Below are 17,400 nucleotides of genomic sequence, written 5' to 3'. Positions count from 1 at the left end.
AAAGGTGGCAGAATGCGGTAGGGAAAAGTCTCCCCAAAGATGGTACAAATTCGTTAGGCTCCACAGAGCAGGCTACCAGAACACCAATCCTTGGGAAAACAAAGTTGGGAGGGCAGGCTCAAATCAACAGGCAGTTGTACAGCTTTAATCCCAATGTAAATAGCCTATGGAAACATAAGACTATGTATTTATATTTAAATACTGTGATAAAAGTAATATGCGATATTGGTAAATAAAGTGTTATGCCTGATAAAACTGGACATCGTATCCACATTGTCAGGATTTAACTCTCTTATACCACACAGGAACTGATGTGAGCTGGCACCGACCCTTTCTAGCTGTGCTTAAGAGCCCTAATGCTTCACCTATTAACCCACACTGGCAAAGATGAGCATTCAAACGCATAATGCAGGCCAAAAGGACACACAATTAATGTATTTTAAGAAACCATTTCGAGACTAGCAGGTGGCACTGGGTAGCAGCTGCCTTCCACCCAGGTCAATAGACCGAGTACAGTGGGCTGTCATCACCCAGTACGGCCTGCTAATCTCATTAAAATATGGTATTATTGCTTTTAGCATCCTGGCCTAATATCTGCAGCACTAAACAGAGTGACACTGAATGCCCGCCCCGTTTTTCCATATCAAAAAATGAAACTACAATGCAGATAACCAATACGGGAATGGTGGCTGAGGCTCCAGGAAGTGAGCAGCAGAGAGGGAGGAGCAGCAACTAGGAAGGAAAGGGAGTGGAGTCAGAGAAAGAAAGTGGTACGTGGGCAAAGAGCGGGGGAATATACAGAATGGGAAAGTGCTAGCGGGGATTGCGGCTTGGGGGAATCAGAGGACGGGTGTGAGCAGCAAACAATTAAATATATGATGCTCCTCTTATGGCATAGTAGCAGATGTAATCACTTTTTGACTAAGGGTATTAATCTAGAGCTTTTAGCAACACATGATGCATTCTTATTGCAAGAGGTATGGCTTATTAAATCCGCAATCATAGATGTTTTTTTCTGTATGTTTTGCATGCCCTAGTATCATTTGGAAAAAACAGAGATATAGAAGGATTTTTATGAGTGTTCATAAATAATAGTATGGACTCAGTAAATGTAATCTTAGAGGTGTGGAATTGTCTATTAAAACTTGATCACATTATTGGGAAAACATTTGAACGCTCAGATGCCTGCTAGTTATTATTCCCCAGGTGAAGAGAAGGGCAAAGATATTACTTTTCCAGAAAAGGCAAGGCTAAAGCAAATTTCAAGAAATAATATGGGATGCTTATAGTTAGACACACTGAAAGTGTGGAGAATAGAAATGTTGAAAGGGAGGGCACCAACGGATACATTAGGAGAATATACCAGAAAGCATGTATATTGGATTATGTGTTCATCCATAGACTAAGTTTCCCTCCGTTTAAAAATCTTACCATAACAAAATGATCATTCTAGTCTCTCAATATCTTTGAAGGGGGCAGGCAATGAATTTGGAATTCAGTAGAGGTCTAATAGGTACACAAGTAAATTATGGTGGTAATTGGCTAAAAACATTCCTTTGCTGATAACATCTTATGTAACAAAGAGACATTGTTATCCTATGCATTACACATGATATTAAACACAAACAATTTTACGCCATGGTCAATCGACATTACTAATAGATATGTGTTGTGCCCAGGGCCCTGTACATTATACAGGACCATCACTCATAACGGTCGCTTTGATGAGACTATTTGGTTCCAAAAGCATATTGTTAGGACTCAGAGACGCCTAATAAGAGGTGTTCGACTGCACCCGACTGAAAATAATTGAGAAATTAAGATAGGTAAACTAAGATTTAAAAGCTTGCTAAAACTGTATAAGTGTAGGGAGCTATCAATAAGGTGGGTCAAGGCATTACAAGTATCAGGGAAACATTATACACAGCGTTTTGATATTTGGTAAATTGCTTAGTGGAAAAATACAATTTGGTGCAATTTAACAAGCTTTCTAGTGCACTCTGAGATTTTTTTATAATACATTTGTTTGGTTCAAAGGTAGATTTGGAAAATGAAATACAAGTAATGCACCTATCGAAATGGGAAACAAATTAATGAATAGAAAATCTGAAAAGGGTGATAGTCAACTTCAGCCCATCATGAGCCCATTTGCCTAGAGTTTTGGCGAATGCAGTGTTCAAAAGTGTGCAGGAATTTTGGGATTTCCTTTTATATAATCTTTTAAGAGGTAGCTAACTTGGCAGTACTACAATACAAGAAACTTCCTGTTTCTTGGAGGGATTTTCTTTTTTAAATCTCATTTTTAAAAAGGAGTGTCAGGAGGACCCAAGGAATTATCTTTTGATATCCTTACTAGATGGGACAGGTAAGATCTTTGCCACTCTCCTTCTGAACTACTTGTAGAACTTGGCAGTACTACAATACAAGAAACTTCCTGTTTCTTGGAGGGATTTTCTTTTTTAAATCTCATTTTTAAAAAGGAGTGTCAGGAGGACCCAAGGAATTATCTTTTGATATCCTTACTAGATGGGACAGGTAAGATCTTTGCCACTCTCCTTCTGAACTACTTAAAATCCTGGGAATTGGGGCAGGCCATTTTACCACTTAATCAAACTGGTTTTAGGCAACACTTGTCCACTACTCACGTTATTTGTTTGTGAAAGTAATACCTAGATGGTAACCCCATGCTGTATTTAGCCTTTGGGGATTTTAAAACAGCTTTTGACTGTGTAAACCGGAAACTTTTCTGGTTAAAGTTGCGTAACTGAGGGATTGATCCTGGTCTTTTAAGGTGTAAATTATTGCTAAATATAGGGTAAAACTGTCAGATTTATAGTGGATGTTCAAGTATACAGTTCCAAGCCATTTCAAACCTACTGCGGTGTAAAGCAAGGTTTTGTTCTGGTGCTGGTTTTGTGTTTATATTGTAGATTGCTGATATAGGCAATCTGCCAAGAGGAATAAACAACCTACGGGTAAGATGGATAGTTAGCACATTGGGTATGTGGCATATCTGGATGATCTTGTTCTCCTCGATCACACTCCATTAGGCTAATGAAGGTGACTAAGGGCAGTAAACAACTACTGTAAATCATGCCAAGGAAATTAATTCATATACATCCAAAAGGCTGTGCTTTACTTGTAAAAGGAAAAGATCTCTATGTATGTGGAAGTTGGGTAACTCCACATTAGAATATGTTGAGCACTTCTGTTTCTTAGGAACAAATATCAACGACTGATGGCCAACAGTAAATGTAAACAATAAAATAAAAGGGAAAGCACAGAGAACGATGGGTGAATTAACACACTTTGGCCATCAAAATGGGGGTTATTTGTTAGAATCCCTGATTAAGGTTTAGAAGCAGAATATTATTACTGCTATATTATATGGGGTAGAATGTAGAGTTCACATATCAGATGCACAGCTGCCAAAGATGGGAAGTAAAATGGTGGCAATCGTTTCTGGATGCAAAGAAAAACACCCCTGTGGAATATATTTCTGCAGGAAAAATCCTCAATCGGTTCACAGCTAAAGCCAAAATGTTTTTTTTTAATGTTGATTTGAAAATAGCGAGTCATGGAACCTTTTTTAAAATGTGTAAGTAAACAATGATAGCGGAACTGTCTGTCTTTGTAAGAGTGTTCTTGCTAAAACTAGGAGAACATGCTTTATCCTATTCAGATAAATCATTCACAAACTATGGAAGTAATGAGTACGAAGCATGCATTTTGCTTCAAGAGAGTTACTGCAGGTTGAGTAAAGTTAAAGCCTGTTTGCAAGCTTTGAAACATGTATATGTGTACTGTATGTTAGTAAATAGTCTAAAGTAGTACCTATAACCCATGCATTTTGTAATTAATGTTAGATTTACACATTCAAAAGACTTGTAGCAGCCGATGAGGAATGGGAAGCAGCTTGTATTAAGTTTAGATGTAGTTGCGTTTGAGATGCAACTTAGTGTTCTTCTTGACAAACATAAAGGGCCCCATTACGAGTTTCACAGTAAATGTATATATTTATGTATTGTGTAATAAGAATTGCATTATGTAGTATTTATGCACATACAATGGTGGAACTGCATAAAAGGTTTTTAGCTAAGATGAGTTAATAAATACAGAATAAATATCAGCATGAACATGTTTCACAGTGACAACACTGGTATATATTTGAGCACAGTGAGAATGAAAATGCATTTTACAAGGCCATTCTGGCATGCTCACTGGGCACACACCAACTTGAACAACATGTGCTTTACAGTTTCCAAGTTTGCTATATTGTGTCAAAGCATCATAAAGGTATTTTACAGTGGCTTTACTGACATATTGTGGGCACATCACATGAACGTTTTTGACAGTGGCAATGCTGGTATGTATTGTGGGTGCAGTATCATGAACATGTGTCACAGTGGGAATGCTGGCATATATTGCGGGCACAGCATCATGAAAGCATTTTATATTTGGAATTCTGCCACATATTGCAGTTACAGGATTCATGACAATATTGTAAAATGCTACTGTGCAGGGTTGGTGACTTAAGCATTAATTGGAATTTTTCATGTGTTACCCTATATAACTTAATGTAAATTGTATGGCTTATCACCCCATTTGAAAAAAGAAAATGTGCTGCAAAATGCACCATTTCACTGCATAATTAACAAAATGTTCTTGGGAAGATATTCTGCCCCCAAAAACGTCCATATTTTACTAAGGCCTCACTTGTTATGTTTGGTTGCTTGTGCTAAAATGGAGGAAATATAAATGCAGATCCACTGAGATTATTCACCAGTGCCCGCTGACCTTGACTCATTTAGAATGCTGGTGCCCCATCAAGACATCCCGTCTCTCCTAGCACCAAAAGATGCCACTGACCAGGGGGAGGCAACAAGTAGTTCCCCAGGTATTGTTTTGGTGTACACGCCCCAACAGCCCTTCCAGTATGGTGAGGGAACATGGAAGTGGCAACCCAAAACATCTGGAGAGCTCCAGGTTGCCTATCCCTAATATATGGACTGGATGCATACTTATTGACCTTTTCACATTTGATCACATGATAATTGACCTTCTGCACAATTGATCAGGAAATGAAGGTGAATTAAGACATATATGCAGGGGGCAACCCTCCGCAACCCCCCACTCAATCCAAAAAACCCTGCAACCCCCATTCAATCCTCTAATATTATTTATTACCCAAACCCACCGCAAACATATATATAAAAAGTAAAATAAAGGTAAAGGTCAATTGTGCAGAAGGTTAATTAGAACCACTATGATTAGGTCAATTAGGACAAAAGGTCAATTGCAAAAGGTAAATCTGGGTAACACCTCTGGACTGACTGATTAATGTATCAATTAACTGCATTTATATTTATTTAGTGCTCATCTGTTACTCTCTGGTATAAAACGAAACATGCAAAAAACACGGGGGGTCCTGGGAGTCTCTCTACCAGACATTAGTCCTGGTTGAGAGAGCCTTACCCAGATTCTTTAGCTCATTATCTTTCACAGAGGAGAAATATCCCAAACATATCAGTCTTTGTCCTACCCAAGGGTAGTCCAGCACCAAAATGCTAGGCAATTCTCCTCTGAACAAGAGTACCAACAGCAACCACAGACACGTGTTTCGGTCTGGTTGGACCTCATCAATAGGGTGGAGCTGTGCCTTTCCAAGAATAGTGAGCAAGGGGTCCATGTCTGGATTCCCCATGTAACTTAGGGTGAGACCCAAGTTACTAGGTAACCTAGGTAACCCCTTTCTCCGACTCCGCCATAGAGAAAGGGGGAATTGCCACCCCATTAGAAGGTTGGCGGGGCGGTAATTCCCCCTTCCTCCATGGCCCTTCCCCATTCCCATTTTTGCACCAAAGAAGCGATTTTTGCACCATAGGGCTCAATGGGAATGGGGAAGGCGCTAAGTACGGTACCGCAAATTGCAGTACCGTCCTTAGCACCAAGGTCCCTTTGCGGGTCCCTACTTTAACAGCGGGTGTAGACCAGCCGTTAAGGTCGGCTCCCGCAAAGGGACTTCGTAATCAGTCGCTAATGGGTTAATGGCGCCGCAGCCTTTTAGGCGCCGTTAACCCATTAGCGCCAGGGTCGTAATGAAGCCCATTCACCTGCTAGGACATCTTTCAATGTCCTAATAGGTCTGGCCATATCTCGTTCAAGTGGTTCGTTTTCCAACAGTGGCAAGAAAGGTATGCTACATCTTTTAGATACCTGCGCCCTTCATTAAGAAGGCAATCTTACCTCAGGTAGTTTACTCCCTGGAATGCTGGGGAAGTCATGGTGCTCCATATGATATCCCACGTTGAAAGTCAACCAGTTTAAGGGTCCGTAGTAGGAATATGTCTCATACCCTTTCATGAACATGTAGTGTTCTGCAATGAAGTGCCCCGAGATGGGGTGCAGACCCATTGATAATATGGACCCTGCCAAAAGATAGATCACAGGCTTGAGTCCCCACATGTGATACATAATGAGGTCAAAGGAAAACTGTATGCTGGCGTTGAACATCTCCATCTGTGTGATGGGTTTCGGGTTGACATAAAGTGGTCTCAGGACATAGAGCAAGGGCTGCAGAAAAAGCCAGACAATCTTGCGTAGTGGGGTGCAGAAGAAGCGCCCTTCAAAATCTGTAGGGATATCCACGTCCAGGCCATCCCCGCCAAGGTAGCGATGGTGATCGATGTGGTACTTCTTGAAAGAAACTGAGTAGGGCATGGCAATCGGCAGGTTGGCAAACATGCCAAAGAAGCGATTCCACTTGGCAGCCTTGTTGCCGAATGCCACGTTGTGGGAAATGTCATGGATGGCCAGAGTCAAGGAGTGGTTGATGCAGCCCCCAAAGGCGTATGCCCAGAAAATGACCCACTTCCACGGCAAGTCCTGGACAAAGTAGCAGGCCACAAACTGAACCAGAACCATTACAGACACGATCCATTTCAGATGGGGGTCTGGACCCATGAGATTTTTGAGTTCTGGATATTTAGCTGCAACATGAAACAAAATAGATTGTTAATGTAATGGATTGCATCAATGAATAAATAGTGTGGCCTAATGAGGTGTATAATAAGCGTTCTATAGATCTCAAGAACATTCACAGAAATTGTTTAATTTACTTTTTGAAATTCATGAGTGCTCCTGCTTAGAAGAACGCTGCTCACAAGATTGTGTGTGTAGTGTATTGTTTAGGGAAGTGAGATACAGTGAAATAATTACATTTTCCCAAGCTCACTTGCAGCACTGCAGCAATTTACATACAAACACAACTTTGAAAATATCATCTCCAAATTAAACAGTTGATTATTCAGAATACTTGGATTTCTTTTACAACACCATCATTTGCGATGCAAATCTACGTGGATACTGGCAACAAAAAGTACGCGTTTCATGATCCAGGTGCCTGGGTACATCTGCCCGAAGTTTGTAGTATGCATAACTCAATGCAGAGAAGAAAACATGTAGGACTTGGACACGCAAGACGTGTACCTGCGAAACAACCATGTTTTCGGGGTGCTTCTGTTTTTTGGTGCCAGGCACTTGGATGCACAGAGAGCCCATGGGTGTTCCCTTCCATGCCCACAGGTAACTATGCAAAAAGTGATTAAATACATTAGGACATACTGAAAAAGGAAAGGATGGGATACAGAAGTCTGCATCAACCAGTAAAAGAAAGAATGATAATGTACAAGTGGGATAAATAATACTAGCATTATGGAAATTGACTAAAAATTGACAATAATGGGTATATATGACTATATTGACCAGGAATAAACAAAATAAGAGCAAATGTACAATGTGCTGTCCTCAGTCACCCACAGGGAACATTCATTGTAATAAAATGTGAATCACATCATTTATTCGCAAATGGGGAAGGGCACTCAGCTAATTAGGCGGCTGGAAACTGGCAGGTTCCCGCACATAGTTCCACCACCTGTGCCCCTATCCTGAGTCCTGCCATTTTGTTAAGGTTTCCTTGCACTAGCTCCCGCTTTCCCTCCCTCCAATACCCCTCCTACCCACTCCTAAACCCCATTCGCAATCCACAGCCACTCCCAACCTCCCAACTTACCTGCCCACCAGGGGAACAGGTGGACTGGCCTATAGGGAACTCTGGATATTTACTGGTCTGCCTCTGCACCCTGTGACTCTTGTGTGGTATTTCCAAATGTTCCAATAGGAAAAGGGTTGGGCTTGCTGAAAATGTGCAGTAGGGGGCAACTTTGAAAATTATTTCCACGGCCTCTTCCATTCCTAGCCCACCGCTGACCGGTGGTCCCTCTTCCTCCTAGCCACGCCTCCTTGCCCTATGTACTGCCATGGATATAGAAAAGTGACGATGGGCCTAATTACAACTGTGCCGGTCCAGAAATACTGGGCGATCGGAATGGCACCCGCCCACAGAGTTAACAGTGCCGGTGCTTCTGTGGTCCCCATTCCCATGGAGTCCTATGGGGAATGGGGAATTACAAAATTACTGGCACCTGACATCGAAGCCGCCGGCGTCGGAATACCCCAGTGTTACCAGGAAGTCAGGCGCCTGTAATTCATTACGGGTCCGGCGGCAACCTGCTGGTTTTACCGGCACAGTTACCGCCAGACCCGTAACGAGGCCCTATGTCCCTTTTGTTTTCCTACATGGCGGCCATCTTTGTTTTTGTTTTTCTATGGGGGATTGGGCACACGCAAGACACTTACAGCCCGTATCCTGTAGAAAGAAAACATTTATAGACTATTCACACCCCATAGGGAGCCCAGACATCTGAATATCTATCAACTCCTTTTTTGGAGCATACAGAGCCAATAATGATCCTGAGCCCTCATCCGGAGCATCTGTTCTTTCGGGCTAACATATGCTCAGCTTGCGGCCCATTACTAGCCTTGTACACCCCAATCATGGAGGTGATAATAAACCTAATTTAAACATGTAAGAAAAGAAAAAACAGCAGTAGGGTATTCGACAGGACACACAAATGGAGATTTCTTAACCTACTGGGCAGAGGTGGAAATGCAATCTCCTTGCTGCTAAGAGGAAGTCCACTCACATTTTGATCATGATATAATTGTATCACTACCTTCCCCATGTTTTACGTCACAGCATTGAATTTTATTCCCTTAGATATAAATACAGTGATTTCATTCATTCTTTTTTGCAAGCAATTTACAAAATCATTTATTCATACAAAATACTTAACTAAGATGGCCGCCATGGACCTGGAAGACGGGGCTCCAAGCGGAGCCCATCTTCCATATCCATGGTGGCCCGGAGGCTAGGGCTGCGATGGCGCTTGAGCTGCCGCCAAAAGAATAAGGTGAGGGGGTGAGGCTTGGATTGTGGGCGTCAGCCCGCGATCTGAGCAACCCGATTGGTTAGCACCCCCACTCCGGGGGAACATTCTGCATCAAAGGGATGATTTGATAATTGGAAAACTGTTTATTATCAAATTGGAGACCTCTGAAAATAAACAGGGAGGTGAAACGGTTCGTAGTGGCGTATTTTATTACAATGTTTCTTTAGGAAGCAGAGTAAAAAACAGCTGCTGTCCTTGCACGTGCAAAGAGTCTCATATTGTGCTAATTCCACCAATATTCAAGCATGATTTGTTGTTTATGTAGCTCTTTTGCCAAAACGCTGTACATAGTTACATACAATTATCACCTAACTCTAGTTGGCACCCCTTGGCCTTGCCAGAATCCGAACCTGGACCTATAGATCACACACAGATTATCGCAGCAAGCGCTCAACCCACTGAGCAATTTCACCATCTTACTTCTAATGCCAGACTTCATTGGGGATTGGAGCAATTATGGCTGGTGGTTATGCCACTGGCGATAATTGCTCCATTTTTGTCGAGGAATAAGCCCTGACACATGCTGGAGGTATTATGTGCCAAATGTATACATAATTCGGCAAAGCAGTAATAATTGTGGTCATTCTGTTCCCACCATTTTTTTACCACTACCGCCATACTCAGAATAGGTGTCAAAACAATCGTTGGGCCTCATTACGACCCAGGCGGTAAGGGGTGAACGGCACCGTAAAAGGTGTCGGCGCCGTTAAACCCTTACTACCTAATTACGAGGTCCCTTTGCGGGTCCGACCTTAACGGCTGGTTCTACCAGCCGTTAAGGAAGGAACCCGCAAAGGGACTTTCGAGGTAATTACTGCCTTCCCCATTGAGCACTATGGGGGCAAAAATGGGAATGGGGAAGGGCCAATGGTGAATGGGGAATTACCGCCCGCCAACCTTGGAATGGGGCGGTAATTCCACCATTCACCATGGCGGAGTTGGTAAAATACCAGCGGCAACCATGGCGCTACTAGCGCCATGGTTACCGCCTGGGTCGTAATGGGGCCCGTTATCATGAAGTCTGGGCTTCGCTAAAGGGTTTAGTGTTGCATTTTACTGTTTTGGACTAGTGGTCCAATTTTCAAATGTTGACGGGGAGAGAGGAGTCCACTGCTAACAGTCCAAATGAGAGGTAAAGGAGGACAGACAGAGGTTTCCTTTAAGGAATCAAGACAGATTGCCTTTCATTTCTAGCCTTGCCCTGTTGTTAGTTGAAAAATAAAGTCAATACAGTATTCATAGGCACAGAAGCAAAACAGGTACCTAGTAGGAAAAGTGAATTATTAACTTTGGCCAAACCGGCTTCCAGGAGAATGGTGAGTCGAAGGCGGGCACATCGGGGTGTGGCATTAGCAAATACCAATTCAAAGCCAGCCTTTGCACGAAGATAAGGCCGGGCAAGGGTCAGCGTGACTCTACTAACGATGAACAGCACAGCAGGTGAAAGGGACGCCTCTCCCAGCACGCTCCACGCCTCTCCTGCACACCTGTGCCACCCGTTCCTTTCACCCACTGACACCGTGGTTTTATAGGTATTACCATTTATGCGGAACACGAAATGAAGAGATGGAAGGTTGTATCAGTCTGGGCAAAGGCCATTGGAAAAACACCCTGTTAACAGAGGTGTAACCATCCCAACAAGATTGCTATGTTGTCTTTATAAGTGCTGATTTAACCAAATGAGGCGGACTTGCTCAACTACCAACACTGTCCCAGTTTTAGAATCTCGCGAGAACAACCTTTCACTCTGTTTCTTTGAATGCAATAAAAACTTTACTTGCTGACTAGTCCTAGGCTGGGGCGGTTGGATTTTACCAAGAGTGCACTGGTGCAGAGGTAAACAGGAAGAAGAAGAGAAGTAAACAAAAGGCTAAATAGGGAGATCAAGAAATATGCACCCTGCTCGCCAAGTACAGACTATTGCTAGCACCCTTTCTGGAATGCTGCAATTGGCTCAGTCAGTCAGAAGGGCATTAGTCAAAGCGTTTCAGTGACCCCCATGCCATGTAAATCACCTTCAGCCAGTCCCGGATTTGCAGCGATCACATGTCATTCTACGACCAGTACATTTGGTCTTCCTGTTATAAGAATGGGCCCTTGAGGGCCAGTATGCAGAGCACTGATGGCAAAACAATGGGTACTGGATGAAGGTGTGCCAATGACATGGGGCCGCTTGACAGTTATGGGTAACAATTGTTCTTTGCTACTTACTAAGGCTTCATGAGTTGAGTGAAAGTGCATGACAGGGACATGAAGTAGACGTGGGCAGTGGGCGCGTGCCACTGTTTGGGTGTGAAATTGGAGGAACAGGTGCTACATTTGTTTGGGCCTACATGGCTATGGGGACTAATGGGTGCTAATTGCTCCCCCTTGAGTTTATGGGCCCACACCTGTGTCTTCTTATCCATCATCTTGGAGTGAGCAATTAATAGCTGTTAAGGCCCGCAGTACAGGGCAATACAACTAAATTAACATCTGAAACAAAAGAGGCTACACGCTTTGGAAAATGTGTCTTAGCATATCCAGAGTACAATTGAGGGTGTAGTTTTCTGGGGCACTCTGCCACATTTTCGTCTATGATTTTTAAATAAGGACTGCATTTCCTCCCTCTGGGCACCTCCTCACCTCAGTGCCCTCAACATCCTCATAAATCAGTTGGGTTGAGCGGGCGTTTCCTCAGTTTCCTTGCAGAGTTAAAGGGTCTGAGCTCCCTTAAATATGGCCTAGTATGTGCAACGCTTTAAAGAGATCAGTATATTAACAAAATGGACTTTAGGTTCCTGCCGTCTCTCAGTCATGCCAACAGCTGTACCATTTCATGGCCACTTCATGGTCATTTTTTTTTGTTGGTATAACTAGGCACCAGAGACCAACAGATATAGTTCCCCTTCTGCCAGTACCCCACTCCCAGTTGAGTCGTTTGCCACTGTACATTTAATTTCATATTTGTGTTTTTGTTCTGTCTACTTCAACAGTTGGCTCCTTAGATTACAACTCCCATCTGCCCTCACCAGGATCATGGAAGATTTAGCCCAAAACATCTGGGGAGCCAAATCCTGGCAGTAGGTGATGTGGGCGTCAGCTCCTCAGATAGCGGAGTGAGTCTACATTCAATCTGCAGGATAAAAGGGTGCTATCCCAGCACGGCTGACAGCCTTTTTAACTTTGTGATAAAGTGTGTACTCGTACTGCAATAACACCGACTATGGTGCCTTGATGCAAAATTGCAACTGCCCAACTGCCTAAAGCCCCGATTTTGATGGGGCCTCCTGCCCTAGAGGGGCTGCAACAATGTTCTTCTGGTGGCGCTGTGTGTGCACTGAGCATCGTTCAATGTGGAATATTTTCAAGGCAGCAGAGAAGGAAGTGAAGCGCAAACAGTTCAATGTATAAATGGGGAACACATGAAAGGTGCAGAGGAACTGCTGTTCTTGGTCCATCGCGCAGAAGCACTACTATTTAAGCAGAAACATCAGCAGTGCCTCAATCCCCCAGCAGTACATGCACCCCTCCCACCTCCAGCCCCCTTCCCAGCAACCATTGTCCCCATGGGGCAGCCCTATCCAGTACACGCCAGCGCTTCCACCCCCAGCACTGCGCACAGGCGACATAGCAAAGGTGAACATTTGCCAGGAAGAGAGTGCTCAGTGCATTGAGTTTAAAACTCGCACTATCTCACATCTCCCCCATTTCTCAAGCAGGCCAAGTGCCTTAGGCCTCAGGTTAAAGCCATAACTGGAATTACAGGACCCATGCAGGCCCATGACCCTAAAGATGCGTGAGGACATGATTCAAATACAGGAATGCCGCCCTTTCCCCCTCTGCACTGCTGGGAGCAGTAATGGCCGCGTGTGGCAGTTGAAGCGAGGGGAACTAACGGACGTTCCAGAGTCACGCGCGCAATGATCTTCACCCAGCGCTTTGGCCCGGCTGTGGGAAGCACGCGCCGTCTGATTGGCGGGACGGGAGAACGGGCGGGATAGCATACACAGCGTTACAACAGCAAGCGGCGCGTCTCAAATGGTCTGCAAGTAGGACATTGCCTGACTGGATTCTGAGAATGTTATTGCTTACTTAGGGACAGCAAAAGGAAAGGGCCTTTGCAGCACTCGTTGGGTTTGGAGCATATACACATATGGGACTAATTCACAGAACGTCTGGTAATTGCAAAGCTCCCTTGGAAAACGCTCTGTGAATCAGGTCTTTTGTGGATTTTGAAATGGTAAAGAAAAGGCTTGGCTTGATGTTTTGAAACCGATTTGTAGACTCGTGACATTCTGAGACTGAGTTCCACTACAGTTTTTACACAGGCATGTTTAAAGCGGAGTTATGTAATAGTATTTGGCACATGTTCAGTCACATCACATGTGGATGTTGAAATGGCAAAGAAAAGGCTTGGCTTGAAGTTTTGAAACCTATTTGTAGACTCATGACATTCTGAGACAGGGTTACACTACAGTTTTTACACATGCATGTTCAAAGTGGTGGCATGCGATAGGATCTGGCCTACATACAGACATGTGTAGAACTAACTGTAGAACACTGCAAGATGCAACGTTCAATACAGTTTATGATTCTGTATTTGGGTGTGAGTGTCTTCGGCTTGGCCTCCCTTTGGAACAGCCTCCCTGCCTCTCTGAAACTTGAGCAGATCCATCTCTGGTTCCGGAAGCACCTCAAGACCTTCCTCTTTGCTTCTGCTTTCTCTCCTCCTCTCCCCTGCTGATCTCCTGTCTGATACTGCACTGGTCACCTGTCCACCCTCTGAACTTCAGGCCCAGGTCCCTGCCCAGTTGCACTCACGCACTGCCTCCTGGTAACCCTTGCACTTGGGTCTGTATCTGCAACCCTACAGTCCCTTTACCTGCACTTAGTCAGACACTTGTCTGTACTTATGCCTTGCACTGCCACCTGCTGGCCGCACTACTTGTTTTTGATCCTGTGTCCTGCCCTTGTCCTTCCTCCCCTTCCCCTGGCACTTTTCCCCTCCCCTCTCCCCTTCACTCAGAGCCGGCCTTAAGGGGGGCCAGCCGGGCGACCGCCCGGAGCGCCACGCCCCCCAGGGTGCATTTTGCCCCTGCCACGCCAGCTCGGGGGAGTCTTTCAAGGGCTCCCCCAAGCTGGCATTGTGGGATAAGGCGCAGCAGGCGGCCTTTTACTGTAAAAGGTGCTAGCGGCGGTGGGTGCATTTAAATGCGCCCGTCCGCCGTGGACACTTTTCACAAGAAAAGGCACCATTAGCCCCCCATCAAGCCAGCTCCGGGGAGTCTTTCAAGCGCTCCCCCGAGCTGGCGTGGTGGTGGCAGAAGGCGTGGAAGGCGCCTCATTGTCATTGAATGAAGCGGCAGCGGCGGGCTCATTCAATGACAATGGGGTGCTAACGGCACCTATTTAAACTCCTCGCCGGAGCGAGGAGGTTAAAAAAAATAATAGTAATAAAGTTGCCCATCCTGGCCCCGCCCCCTTCTGCCCCGCCCCCTGTTAACCAGGGGGGCACAGTGGGCGAAGGGGGGGGCGCCAGTTCGCCCAGGGCGCTGCTGCCCTTAAGGCCGGCCCTGCCTTCACTTGTGCGATCCAATGTCACTGGGCCTAGTAAGATCGTTGTCTTTATCCTCCCTTTGTTTCCCCTCCCTTACCTCGTCGTTCCTTGAAACACTTGTGTATAAGCGTGTTATTAATGTCATATCATATCATACAACCGTTTAAAAAACAATATTGACCAAGCTAGTATGCTAGAGTATTTATGCATGAGAGAGTGAAAATAGTATGGTGTGAAGTGAGCTGTTGACTTGAGCTGATGTTGTGTTGCCATAAAGCGCATTGATTGCCACTGGCGCTCTGTGGCATATTTTAATCACAAGTGATGTATTATGCAATACAGAATGAGATTCCTTAGGTTAGTGTAATGTATTGCTACAGCTGTACTAAGAATTATCTCTAATTTATCCCATGTGACATATTTTGTTAGAATATAAACACTTTTCATATTAGGCTGCACACCTGCCTGGTAGCTAAGGGTGCTACCACCTGTCGACGTGACAGACGGTAACACACCCGCAGCTAACGTGAAAGTTGCAAACGTGTAGTGAGCAGTTCCATATTTCCCATGAACAACTTGTACATTGTTATTAAAAACAGCATGAAATTCACACGTATGAATATATGAACACAGCATACATCACACAACGGCAATGCTTCACTATTACATGTTTCACATACATGTTGAACTGTGTATATGGGAAACCAAGAACAGTTTTTTTGAAAACAAGCGCCTCGCAGTTGAAACCAAGTGCTTTTGCAACTGCTGCATTAGGTTTTAATGAAAGTTTTTCATAACTGCATTTAACTGGGTTCTGGTGATAAAACCAGTGAAATACCACCAAACTCAATTACTGTTGCCGCCACGTGGTCCTGTGGAGTTACCACAGGACTTCAAGTTTGTTTGTGTGTTTGTTTGGTGGTAATTCCCCATTGTTGCAGTCTGTAGCACTCCATGGGGATTTTTGGCAGATTTACCGCCAGCAGAATTACCACACAGTAAATTTGTCAATTTGTGGAGGTAAAGTTGAGGATTTACCTCTAGCAACCTCTAACAACAAGCCGAAGGTGAATCCGCCACTTTTCCTCTGAAAATCGGCAGATTTACCGCACAGTAATTCTGACAGCCATAAATCAGCCAAAATATATAATTTGGCGGTGCGGGAAAAGTGGCGGTAACGGAATTACCGCCACTTTTTTCCTGCAATGCCAAACTTGCAATGAGGCTGTAAATCTTTTTCACTTCAAGATTTCAAGACTTTGAAAGTATATTGTCCACGTGTTTCGATGCATGCAACTGGCTACCACCCTTTCACTGATCAGAGAGTAGTTGAAGCGAAACTCAATGACGGCATCTGATCTCTCAGGTTCCGCAACATATTTTGTAATACTCATTTAAGAGAGAAAAATCAAGAAGCCTGTTGCACCACTTATGTCTGCATTTCTATTCAGTGCCCCAACAGGTTTTGTTATGCCTAATTGAAAGTGAACTGACATGCCACTTAAGAGAACACAAGTTTTTTTAAACATAAGGCCCAGACTGCTAACACACGAACACATCGAAGAAACAGTACATCTCGCTCCAAAGCAGATAGGGTGCTGGCTTGTCATCTTTAGGAAATTCAAGTGGAGGCGATGCACTTGTAATAATTGCAAATTGTTTTCCTGGGGAATAAAAAGTTGGGCTTAGATAAAATAGCAACCTGGTAGTTTTACTTTCTAAAACTGTAATGCTGATGTTGTGTGGAACTTTTGTTTTAACACTGTAAATATTATTATACATGCAAAGTGTGGTGTGACAAATCAAGGGCATTTGTCCCTTTTTCTCAGGAGGGAGACACCCGTTTTAAGGCTAGGGAGGTGAACCCACTCCACAAGAGCTCCCTAGGGACCAGGGCAAGTGGGACCTCAATGGGAGTGACTCCCCCTTAGGAACCAAGGACTGCCATCATGAGGAGATATTCCCTAGACCAAAAGCCCTTTCTTCACACATGGGAGTACCTGCTATGAAGACTAATCTGTCATCCTTATGTTTGGCTTCAGGCAATGTGGGAAAAAAGAGCCAAACCAAAGAGACGTGTATATAACTGGGACGAGTAGCTCTTAGGAGGAGAGACAGTGTGGTTTGCAGGAAAGCCCCCTTACATGATTACGCCTTGGAGAGGCAGAGCAAAACGAAGTTGCAGAGCCTGCAATTTTTGGAAAGGTGAGGAATGCCAGAGTGAGCCGCCAGAGAGCTGCTGAATCCTGCAATGGGAGAACCGTTGCCCGAGCGGGGACCTAAGACCCATGCAAGGTGGTGGGGTGACCACAGCTGCTTCGTAGTGGGCGAGACGCCCAATGAATTACAGTGAGACCACCGGTGATCCATTCCTGAATGCGACCCAATAAAATGCAGCCAACATTTTTTAAAGATGTATCCAAGAGTGATATGGGTCTATAGGCCACAGGGCTCCCGCGATCTCCTTTTTTAAATATAGGATAGATAATAGCATTTTTCCATGAGTGCGGA

The 17,400-nt window shown here is 44.3% G+C and overlaps 1 protein-coding gene across 2 annotated transcripts in view; it reads right to left on the bottom strand.

Annotated features, from left to right (window-relative positions):
- Positions 1-17,400, bottom strand: part of LOC138566858 (sphingolipid delta(4)-desaturase/C4-monooxygenase DES2-like) — a 204,083-nt gene that overhangs the window by 83,376 nt on the left and 103,307 nt on the right. For both annotated transcript variants that reach the window (XM_069644568.1, XM_069644567.1), the window contains exon 2: positions 6,247-6,989. In XM_069644568.1, coding sequence (XP_069500669.1) covers positions 6,247-6,989 — 743 coding nt within the window. The remainder of the gene's footprint in view (positions 1-6,246; positions 6,990-17,400) is intronic.

Source organism: Ambystoma mexicanum, chromosome 2p (assembly GCF_040938575.1).
Source record: "Ambystoma mexicanum isolate Mex_15411 chromosome 2p, UKY_AmexF1_1, whole genome shotgun sequence".
In the NCBI taxonomy this organism is placed as follows: domain Eukaryota; kingdom Metazoa; phylum Chordata; class Amphibia; order Caudata; family Ambystomatidae; genus Ambystoma; species Ambystoma mexicanum.
The sequence above is the reverse complement of the archived record's forward strand: the minus strand, read 5'-3'. Positions and strand labels throughout refer to the sequence as shown.